General features: G+C 39.2%; 1 protein-coding gene across 1 annotated transcript in view; it reads left to right on the top strand.

Moving 5' to 3' along the window:
• Positions 1-7,519, top strand: part of LOC144825208 (ras-related and estrogen-regulated growth inhibitor-like) — a 398,750-nt gene extending 391,231 nt beyond the window's left edge. The window contains exon 4 of the mRNA XM_078684055.1: positions 6,931-7,519. Coding sequence (XP_078540181.1) covers positions 6,931-7,416 — 486 coding nt within the window. The 3' untranslated portion in view covers positions 7,417-7,519. The remainder of the gene's footprint in view (positions 1-6,930) is intronic.
• Positions 7,520-12,288: the final 4,769 nt, after the last annotated feature.

The raw sequence follows: 12,288 nt of genomic DNA, 5'->3' as shown, positions 1-12,288 counted from the left end.
TTATTGGAGGCAGTAGAATGTCAACAGACATTCTGAAAGCCACGTTGAGCATTAACATTAAGGAGGACGGCAGATTTTGGCTTTTTTTTGCCAATTATGTACTCTCAATGGTTTTGGTGGCACCACAGCATGATCTATGGTGTTCTTTGGTTTGAGGTCATAGTGTAAGGTTAAGTATGGTGTGTGACATTCTCCACCAGTGTATAGAAAATAGAAACCTTCTCAGGAGTCCCACTGATACTTGGTCCTTTTAAACCAACAAAGAAGAAATTGGCACAGAAGCTGAAATATAAAAGTAACATCTTTATTAACCTCAAATAAGGGAGACTATGTCACACAGAAGCCTTAGGAACTGAATGAGGCAGTCTGAGGAGTACAGAAAACAGAGGCCTTATATATGCTTAGGGTTACATAGTCAGCATAAGACCAAGGGGCAGTCCTGGCACATGTAACATGCAAAATGACTAATATGGGCATGCAAGATCTGCTTGCTCAACAAAGTGGGAGGAGAGTTACTTCTCCATACAGCAGCAAAAATAGCCTGACAGTTCTACAAGAAGAGCAGGTGCATTCTACTAGCTAGGCCCTTCTGATCATGTGCGAAGGTGGAAGATGCTAAATATAGTTTGTTTCTAGGCAGATTACAAGAGCAGTCAACACTGAGGGAGGACAGAGAACACGGCGAGCACGTGGCAGCACATGGCAAACAAGATGGCTGCCAGAAATACAAAATGGCTTTCTGCTCATGCTAACAAATCTCTGCAATCTTTAACAGATAGTCCTTTTAGCATGAGCTAAAGACATTCCTATGATCCAGTAGGAACATAGAAAATATTTGCACATTACTTTTCATAAAGGTATCAATATCCTAATTTCATTGCTAGGGGGGGCATTTTCCATTCTAAACATTTCATTAAGCGGGTATATGTGAGGTATAAGCAGGAATACAAAGAGAACAGAGTATTGGGTCATAATTAACATACAGATAGCAGGAGAGAGTAATGACCACTATTATAAACAGAATTATCATTTTTCTAGTCCTAAGCAAAAGCAAATCCTAAAATCATCTAGTAAACATTTTCAGGGCTCCTATGCATTGCATTGACCATCTATTTCAGTTTCAGAATAGCTAACAGGATATCTCTAATAAAAACATTTTCCAATTGACTGTTACATTTTCATTTTATGAGGGCTAGAACATCAATTTAATACATTCAAGGAAAGGGCAAAGTCACATTTTTCAATTGCTTAGAAAAATGTTTTTTGTGTATAATAAATATAACTAATGCAAATATTAAAGCTACTAAACAGATTATTACAAAAACAATCCTGGCTCCAAGGGACCAGGAGGACCACACAGGGCCATAGGAATTAGGACGAAGAGCTGCAAAGGGCTGCTCCTCCTTAAAAACGGGACATCCAAAGGGGTACATTATTGACAAAAAGAAGAAGTCCTTGGGGAAATTGAAGCCGCTGTACAACCAACCAGATGGGAGTCTTCTCCCTGTGTCCGTTTGAGCCTCACGGGCAGGCTCTTGTTGTTTCCACGGAGGAGCTGCACAACTCGCAACTCAAGAATCACAGCCCAGTTTCAAGGAAAAAAACGTCTCTTCTTTCAGGATAGGGCAGTCACCCACCAGGGCAAATGCTCTTAGCGATCCTGTCCAGTGTCTCAGGCAGTGCACCAGTTTTTTTCACTTCAATCTAACAGGCACCAGTGACACAGCACCTGCACCCTGAACTCAAGTCCTTCCCTAACTCCTGTATTGCTCTGCTGGCGCACTGCTCATTCGTTGGGGCCACACATTGCATCCAGTGTGCTCAGGTTTCTCTTGACCAACAAACAAAGCAAACTTGTATTCACTTTGGGGCCAGGATTCAGAGGCCTGATGGTAGGATCTCTGAAGCAACCCTTGTTTCAAAAGGGGTCGCCTCAAGCAAAGCTTCCTCGCCATTCTGGTCGGTCTGTGACTCTCAGCTGGGCATGAAAACTTAATCCACAATTTCTCCTTTCTGATTTGTGACCCCGTCTTTCGCCCAAGACAGTGGCAGGGGTACACATTACATCTCATGGCTTCCACCTTCACTGAGGTCCTGGTTGCCAGCAATGCCTGTGCTGGTAATCTTCACTTTGGCTTCAAGCTGGACTGGTGCTGACGCTGACTCCCCAGGCTGAATCTGATGTCCGGGCCCCTCTGACAATGGTTGTAAGGCAGCAAATATCTATTGGTGGACAGAACAAAAGGTCTTTAGACAAGGCACAGAAACAGTCTATAAACTGAGAGGACAGTCTCAGAATACTTCCCAGTCTTGGGACGCCCCATATATTAGCAAGGCACCCAAGAACCACTTTCATCTATCTATGAGCGAGTAAAAAAAACAACATCCTGGACCTATTGGCAAGTATAAAAGGAACTCTTTGGTGAACTGACAAGAGTAATACATCCCCCAATCCCAAGCAGCCAAGGAAGTCTGTATTCATTTTCTAAATTGTGAGGAAAAGAGAGAAACAACACAGACATACCCTAAATCCTTACATTGGTGTATTCATGTGTACTAATCTAAAAACCCTTAAAAAAGGAAATGTTCTACACTTTTGCTCATAAACTTTACATTACTTGTACAGGACTGCAGACACTTCTAAAATGATTTCTTCTTAATAAAAGCACCTACATTGTACGCTTAGGACCATGCTCTCATGTTATAGGAGGAACAGGAAAATCTAAAACTGCTAATTTAACAGGGTTTCTTATCTATAAAACAATATTTCCTTCAAAAATGTCTGCTAAGGATCACATGGGCATCTTTCCTGCATTCAACTTTTCATGATCCAAACTAGGCAACATCAGCTCTAATAAGGGCTGTCCGTTTATTTACACAGACTAGCTAATAAAAAACTAGCAATGCCCTTGCAAAACTATGTAGCATAAGAATAACATATACTAATGTTGTTATCACCTAAGAACTTTAGAACAAAAACTATCCTCATCTAGTTCCCCTTAAAGATCAAAATAAGGGAACAACAATCTAGACTACTGATCCTGTCATAATTTCATCAAACAGGATGGGCAGTAACATAACATATATACTAATTCATTGTATTAATGCTAACAATGTTTAAAACAGTATTACTGAATAGCCAAGTAAATGTCTCATTGCTATTTCACAGACAGCTTAGACAGGCTAAAAATAAATTGAGAAAAAGAGAGAGCATCATACATATTACCTAGCCTTAATTTGTAGAGGAGCTAGCCTCCTTCCCCCATTTTGACAGTAGGAAACCTGAAACAGGTTTCACTTCTGTCAACACTATCAACCCCTATTTGAAGCAACTGGCCATAAACAAAGTTATAGGAGGTACATAGCACTTTTGAGAGAACTAAAAAAACACAGGAATACCCAAACCCCAATCCCTTTTAGCAAATGTACAAGTGAAACATGAGGGCACATGAAGTCAAATAAATGTCATTGCCTCAGCTTTTAAGCATTAGTGCTCTATAAATATGGCAAAGCTTATCTGTTAATCAAAGTTCACATATACCATTATATCGTTTTCTATCATATGAGTACATGAAGTGCCTGCTTTTGCCAAAAAAGTAAAACTACTCATTCGCTCCCCTGTCGTCTTTCAAAAAGTTTCAGAGGACAAAATGTCAAAGCAGACCTTGCTCTGGGAGCCATGCTAGGCTTCTAAATATAGAACTGACTTTTAACCCTTCCCAGCTGTCCTATTCTGTGTGTGAATGCAGTCCCATTCCCCTGTTTGTCAATTTAGAGTTAAGAAAATAACTTCTGATCATTTTTTATACATATTTTGAATTATAAGCAGTGTGCAGAATACTTCTCTAACAATATAGATGTCAGCTATTTCTTTTAAACCTAAATGTATACATTTAGTGAAGCCTAAGGCACGTTAAAAGCTGCTCTGAATGCAGAATTTCTTTTTAAATTAGTGAATTGTGCCCAATTTCGACTTTGATATTGGGGGCACTTAAAAATGAATATCCTATAATTGTTATGCATTATAGTCATCTTCAGAATGTTCTCTACCTAGCCCAGGAATGAAAAATCAAAAATACATAATATATACCCTTATAAAAATGAGTTTTTCACGCCTGCGCAGAGTGATTTCATATGCAGATTTCCTCATTATGCGGCATAACACAACTTAAATTTAATTTTAATGCTAGGAGGTCACCGTATGAGTATTAAGCTTTATAAATACTAAAAAACGAATTTAAAAGCACTTATTTTTTTAAATAATGTTTTCATATTTTTTTTAATAAAACCAATCATTTTTGATAATTTCACATATGAAAAGCAAGCTGTATCCCTTGCCTATCATATTTAGACACATTCATTCATAAGCCTAAGCACAGAAACCTAACTTGAAACATGAAAAGTTTTGCACCACTTTTTAAAAGGACAATTATTTAACATCAGAACCATGAATATGCTTATAAAAAAAGGCTTTAAGAAAGGAAATCCTTACTTTAAATGTTTTCCTGTTATCCAAAATAATGAACCTGATTTTTGTAACTTTTTAAAACAACAGTCTGAAATGCAGGATTTTACACCATGCTTGCACTGAGAAAATCCTAGCTGAGTCAACATTCCTGTCTCTCCGTGGCCTACAATCAAAACAACAGCTGCTGCTTAGCGGCAGTTAAAACACAGCTGTTGGAAATCTTATTTAGTGTTGAAATGGAAGCACGGTGACAGTCTATTTAAAACGGAGGCATTTCTAGTTCTAAAATGTGTGTGTAGTTCAGCAACATCCAATTTACTCAGATGATGTGTTTGCCTGTTTATATCTAACACAATGTATCTAAGGAAAATGTTGTAACATTTTATAATTGTTTATTTATTGCGAAAACACACAATTTCGTTTTGTTTTTTTAGGCCTATTTTATTCCTATTTAATGTGAATTCTAATTTTATCTTTTAAGCATTGGCAGTTTGTACATGTGCATAGTTGCTTACTCTTATCAATCTAATAGTAACATGTAGTTATTTAGCATATCATATGGTTCATTTCTGGATTTTTATTTAATTTTTATTTAATATTAATTAAATGACATTTTGCATAACAAACTGATGACAGCAAGAAAACACAAACAAACACATTGAGCTCATTCCAGACATATACAGAAGGGGTCATACACTCAGAACACATGATACAGCGCGCTTAAGAGCCATTATTTCACAAATAGCGCAATCGCTATTTACTTACAGAAGTATCACTAATGTCAAACCAAAAACCACATAGACATTTAAACACATGATTAACCCACAGATCAACACTTAGGACAGAAACAAAGGACAGCCCACAGACTGTACTTAAACCAAACCATTTGTAAATACTAGTTGTAAGTCATATTTACAAGAAGCGCTTCTCAATAGTATTCCAAAAGACTGCAAAAAACATCCCAACAAACTGTTTTATTTCCAAGAAGCCAAAATACACTCAATTCACTAGCTTTAGCTGGCAGAACACCAAAAAATTGCTCTGCATTTCTCCATTTATAAAAGTGCACAGAAAAGGGTCCTTGTTTGTATTATTGTCATATTTTAATTCCCTGGGGATACAGAATCACCATGGAAGAAATATGTTTTTTATACCTAAACCTATTTAGGTTTTCCCTCAGGGGAGCCAGCTAATTCACTTCACATCTCACTATGGTAACTCCAAAAAGCAACACATTCTCCGATGTGTGCTTGAAACAGGCATGCTAAAAATATTGCAAAATATGCAAATATTATAATCAAAGTAGTGCTTAAGGTACTCTTCGTACGTTGCGCCATTCAAACAAATTCAAAACAGAGAAAAATCTCCTCATCCCTGCAATCTTTAACAAGTGGATATGTTCTTCATGTGGTCCAGCATAAGGATGAGTAGGTAAAAAAGTGGTCCAGTGTTCACAGTGACTATCAGGCTATGCTTTCAAAGCTTGTGGCTGTGTAACAGAGAATGTTGTGCCACCACATAGTCCGTTATTGTGTATCCTGCCCACTCCATTACATTTTGACCAATCTGTCTGTTCTTTTGTTAATTTGTGTGACACTGCCCATTTACGTCTGCTGCAAACTCACAGAAGGATTTGCTGGTAGGCATATATCAATTTATTTATTCCCATCACAAATGGAAAAATATCTGCTGTAAGCTCAGGGAGAAGTAAACTTCCTCCTGTACATTTACAGTTTTTTGCAGATAGCGCCAAACGGAGGCAAATGTACTACAAGGTACTGTGTTGATATCAGAACAGTTGGTACACAAGATGGTTGTGCATGGACTATATATCTGCTACAGCCATGAATATCAAACACATATCATGTTGTGTCACTTGCCTGTTATATCTTGTTTTTTGAAGGTGTAGCATAATCCACTAGACACTTATCAGCTTGCCAAGCGTCAATTCTTTTGAAGCTTCCACGAGGTGAGCAAGACAGGACAGCAATGTTGTGCTTTTTGCTTTATGAGAGTCATTCATCCACCAGGTCACAAGTGGTGGACATTTGGGTATGGTACTTCCAACTTGGCATATTCCTCTCCAATAATTCAGACTAACAACTGGCAAGTGTTGCAATAGGTGGAGGAACCATTTTTGACCAATGAACATGATGAAATCTCATCTGATATATGCCAAAGCTAAAGCTGGTTTGATGTTGGAATTTAAGATTCACTCTCCTATAAACCAGGTACTTTGACCTAAGTTTCAAATCTACACCTGTCTGAACCAAACCTGGGTGTGCTCATCCTAATTCATAAGACCAAACAAGTGCCATGTGCATTTATTTTTGGAACTTACTAAAATAAATGTGTTGAATTAACAGTAAAGGTGGTGGTATCTGTTTTTGGTGCCTGCACAAATGTGTTTACATAGAGACATTCCCTGTTTGATTATGTCATTTGGATTTTTTTTTTTACAGGAAGAAGATTCTTTGCAAATTGAAGAAAAAATCAAATGGGGTGATGGGTTTGCGGTGGTTTATTCCGTGACAGACAGATGTAGTTTTGATGAGGTGATGAGACTGTGTTTCTTGATTAACCACATCCACTCCAACACGAAACGAGGCACCAGCGACCAACCACCTGTTGTGATTGTGGCCAACAAGAAGGACCTGCAATTTGACAGGATGGTGTCTACAGAAGACGGCGACAGCCTTACCAAGGCGTTGAAATACCCTTGCTACGAGATCTCCACCAGAGACAGCTATGAAGAGACCGTGATGGTCTTCAATGCACTTTACTACGAACTGTTAAAACAAGGCAACTTTTCCCCTGGAGCCTGCAACAAGAGGAAAACTGTGTCCAAACTGATGGAGAAGATACCTAAGATTTATGCGAATTCGGCTCTGAATTCGAGTGGCAGAAGTTTAAGTTTTAACTCGTACCGTGAATACATTCCTGAATAGCTTCCCTGACTGTAAATGCCACAGCAGATGTTTGCCAAGAGTCTTCCGCCAATAAAGTCGCAGCTGTGCTGTGGCACCAGACACAGACTGCCAAGCATCAACAGATGCAGTATTTATGTTACATTGTGTGCTTCTGTTTGCTTGTTTTGTTGTAGGATCGATGGGGAATTTAGTAAATGTATGATTTATATGAGCACACTGGACGGATACACGATACATGCATGCACACACAAACTCGCACACACAAATACATTTGGAATTACATTCAGCCACTGTGGAACTGCACTTTACCGTGTGTCATGCTTGGCCTGTGGTCGGAACATGGCCTCGCAGCTTTTACCCCGAGTTAATAACAACGCTTTAAAAAAAACTTGAGCTAAGCTGGCTATGGTCTCACAGATGAAAAATAATGCGAGCGTGTCTTCATATACCTTGTATATCTTTTTTACTGGGGTTTTTGCTACACGCTGAAGCCAAAGAACCATTCGCAAGAGAGTTTCCCTGAAGTTATTTCAAAAATTCTAGGCCTGTTGTAAAGACCCTACGCACAAGCATAATCACGATGACTCGTTTGAAAAAGATTTTCCTTTTTGAGGTGTATTTCCATTTGTTCAATACTCCTCTCTTCCCCATAATGTATAGCTGAATAGTTAAGTAACAAACACCGACAACACACTCAAGGGCAAAGGCTGCGCCAAGTGCCCTCTGCTCGAGACCCGACACCTCTGGGGCCTCGTTAGGAAAGGGTGCTATTCTTACTGATGGTGTAAAGGGTAAATACCGCCGGTGGTAAAACACTGCCACCCCCAGAGGGAATAAATACTGCCCGCTGTTAACAAACGACAGCGTCAGCTAAATAACAAAATAGTACTGGAGACTATTTTCTATATGTGGTTTATTTATTAGCAAGGACTTTCCCTTTGCAGGAAATAAGACCTTAAAAAATCTGAACTAATCTGAAATGGTGTGAAAGTCAGACCTAGCAGCCTTCAGGTAATTATAGAAAAAAATGAAAAGTATGGATAAAATACTTGAAAAAAACTTAGTTGCTGATACTTACTCGAGGGGGGGGGGGGGCATTCCAGTCCATCGTTTTTTGTTCACTATGTATTCCCAGTAAAAAAAAAGGTCTTCACCTGGCAGTTTGGGCACAGCCGTTCCTCCTGAAGAAGGATCAAGTCTAATTTGCATGTTAATCGTCTTGGGTTGGAGTGGCATAGTAGGCACAAAAAGCATTGAATGTGGTCCTGAGTAATGACCAGTGGCTGATATTAATTAATCCAAGCATTCCATAGAATATATTTTGTTTTTGTTTCAAGTAACACTTCTTGAGTGCGGCGGGTATGCCCAGATGTTTGTCGTATGCTCACAGTGCATTGGACTCAAGCTGTGTTTTTACTGGGAAGGCCCAACAAGATTAAAACCACTTTTGGGTTGTTTATGCTTCCATCTAAAGAAGATAAGGCTTGCCACTTCTGTCAGGACTTCTCCTATTGGAACAGAACCAAGTCTGATTTGCCAATGGCTTGCCTGGAGAGGGCATCAAAGTATAATGCAGGCCCAAGTATTCATCTGTGACTAAGATTTATTCAAGTATTTTAGCAATAACATTTTTTGTCTCCCACAAACTATCTGTTGGCGTATAGACCTATTGACAGCCTACTGTGTCCTTTGTGTGCCATTGTATATCATTGGTTGGCTTTATTGTCATTGTCAATTTCTTATTTCTTATTCTTTTGCTTATGTGGGCCTTACATCCTATTCTTGTGTTTGACCCTCTGAAAAGAACTGGTGCATACAATAAATAACTTGGCAATTTATTGAGTTAAATCCTACTGGGAGGGAGACTGACAAGAACCATCCATAGCAATTTAAACTTGTCCTTGGAACTCACAATGTGCCTAGGTTTAGCATATCCAGTCGGTTGGTTTATTTTCATTTGCTACTAACAGATTCAAAACATGCATTAAAAATGTCACAAGTTGTTCCTCACCTATTTATGTGTAGCGAGGATCAGAATCCGTCATTGTCTTAGACATTTCTCCATCTAAACGGTGCAAAAGGGATTGTCTATCTCCGCATCGCACTCCTTACCAACATGTTATATGAATTAATCTTCTGCACCCTCTATTTTTCCCTGCCGTTGCTATTTATGAAATGTTTTTATTTCCTAGAGGCTCCAATCCTACAGCTACACACATTGTAAAAGTCTCCTTTTCTATAGCACTTCCTGCAGGTTTCACCTATTGCAGCACACCAATAGCAACAATGACTCATCTGCCTCAACATTTATCTTGTGGCTAGCTTTCTGAACTTCTTCTTTTTTTGTAATGTTTCTCAACGACAACTCCTTTAAACCATCGTCCATGTTCTATGCACTGTCCACAATATCAATAGCTATTTGTAACATCACGTTCTCTGTGTGCAATAGCGTCTTTAATACGTTCTTACTGTTGAATTTCAGTACTAATACATCCCTTAATATTTTATCAAGGAAACTCTTGTAATTACAGGAAGCCACTAGGGACCTAAAACCTGCTACGTAAAGTTCTACATATTCACCAGGTAACTGCCCTCTCTTTAAAAACTAAAATCTTTCCACCACTTCAATTTTTTTCTCAATGTTTAGATTCAAGTTTCTGAATGCCATGTCATATTCATCCACTTCTACATCTCCTTCACCTTCTTCATGTAGTGGTGGAAGATGCATTAATTCTCTGTGCCCTTCAGCACCCACACAATATTTGAGCAATGCTAATTACCTCAAGGCTGTAAAAATGTCTCCCCCATCTGCCTCTAAATAAGTTTGAAACCTTCTTTCCAGTCTTCCCATATTAAATACAATTCTGCAGGACTGCTTCAGGAAAACATTGGTGCTATTGTGTCTTTCATCTAAGTGGTTGATAAGTGTCACAGGTGCGCCAAGAGCAGAAGGGCTGAAGGAAACAAACAATGCTTTCATTGTGGATGTTAGATGCTGGCAGTGACAACTTTGAAGATCCAATTGTAGGTTTTCCCTCTCCTTGGAACAATTTTATGGATTGTTATATGTTCTTTAAAATATATACAATACATAGTGCCTGGGTGGATTATTCTATACAAAAATGGTGCGTGGCTTCTTTAAGTGGGCAGCACTTGGCTGTGTTGTTGCATTTTCTTACAAAAAGCTGTTTAATTACCAGTTACACAGATTTGCAGACTTGACCTCCTGCATGGTGTTGCTCTTTAGATGCCAATGGGGCCCCCAGGAGGTTGGAGGTGAAGCAGTCACATACAGACGTGACGTAGCATGGTGATGTGTGACCACCAAGGGCATAATGCACCTATGCAAGGATGGCTTGCTCTAAAGTCACTGGGTTCCCAAAACAAAACGCTCGCTTCTGAAAATTCCTTGAAAGATCACCCTTTACTTTGTTAATCAACGGAGCAACAGTGCATAAACTTGTTGAGTACCAATTCACGCGCACCTTTGCTCCGCTGCTGGCTGCCCTTGAAAATTCTGTCTCCACTACTCCTCAGGGTTCTCTGCCTGCAGTTTTGGTTGTCATTCATCACCACCGAAAAACAAACTGATACACATGGTAAGTAACACACTAATTTACTGAATTACATTTTACAGGGAGAGTGCCTGCTAGCCAACTATCAGTGAAGAATCCCTACCCACGTCCTCTGTGTTGCATCAGCCCCTGCTGCAACCATCCGTATTGCTTCTCACACCGCAGAAGAATTTTTTTTTTTTGAACTGCAACCTGATCAATAAATAAAAAGAAAAAAAGCACTTACATCATTTTGTAAGTGCACATATGTGTGGGGCATGCATCTACAAATTGATGCGGCTTGATGCATCATATACTTTTTTTTCGTCTTCTTCTTTAGCCATGTATCAGCATCGGGATGCTGTACAGTTTTTCATCACCAGGAACGTGTAATGAAAGGTGGAAACAGGTTTATTAGTTCTGTAGAACAACACCTGAAGTCCTCCTCCTTCAGCAACTGCCTGCTCTCTGCCTCTGGAATCCAGACTCTGCAATCCAGTGGAGATAGCAACCAGATGCCATAAGGTTGCTAGGATACAACATATCTCCCTTCCTAATAAAACAAAACACAGAAAATAACATTAAATTGTAAAATACAATTGATGAACAGTTTGATGTAAATGCAAAACAGAATTCAAGCACGAGAACTTCAGTGCACAATAACAGCATAAAACTGAAGCACATCAACAACCATGTTCAGATACAGCGCATCACATGAGTCATGTACACAAATAGTCCTTATGCCAAATTGGTTTAGTTTTGATACGTTCCATCTTCTTAAATTCCTGCATGGTAACAGGATTGACATTTGGGACTGATGAAGTTTTGCCCTTCAACCAAATGTCACATTCCAACTTATTACATAAGGTAACTCTTCGGATGTTCTACCTTTTACCGTCATCTACCCACATGTTGTTGCCAAGTACCTTTTTGACTTTTTTTGTGCTTGGACCATTTGGACAAACCTGCCTTTGACTTCCAATAAGGGAAGTCCTTATCCTGTGACCAATGAAAAACTTGCGTGCATTGCTTTTCAACTTATCATATGCCTGCACATATACTTTCCTGTTAATTTTGAACCCTTTGTACCAACTCATTTCCCCTCCAAAAGTACAGGTTTACCGGCCCATCCAGGCAGGTATCACCTTGCTACTAGCTTGCGGTCCTTCAAGAATTCTGAACAGGGTCTCCTTTGTGGCTGTGTGGGGTGTGTTCTAATAACTTCACAACATGTCCTTTTGCACTCTTCACCACACTCATCAGCTAGTTGCACACATTCCTTAGTACACTATTGAACCTCTCAACAAGAATGTTTTCTCTTGGTTTATAAACCAGG

This window comes from Lissotriton helveticus, chromosome 3_1 (assembly GCF_964261635.1).
Source record: "Lissotriton helveticus chromosome 3_1, aLisHel1.1, whole genome shotgun sequence".
Taxonomy (NCBI): Eukaryota; Metazoa; Chordata; class Amphibia; order Caudata; family Salamandridae; genus Lissotriton; species Lissotriton helveticus.
This window is presented reverse-complemented; position numbering and strand designations above follow the sequence as displayed.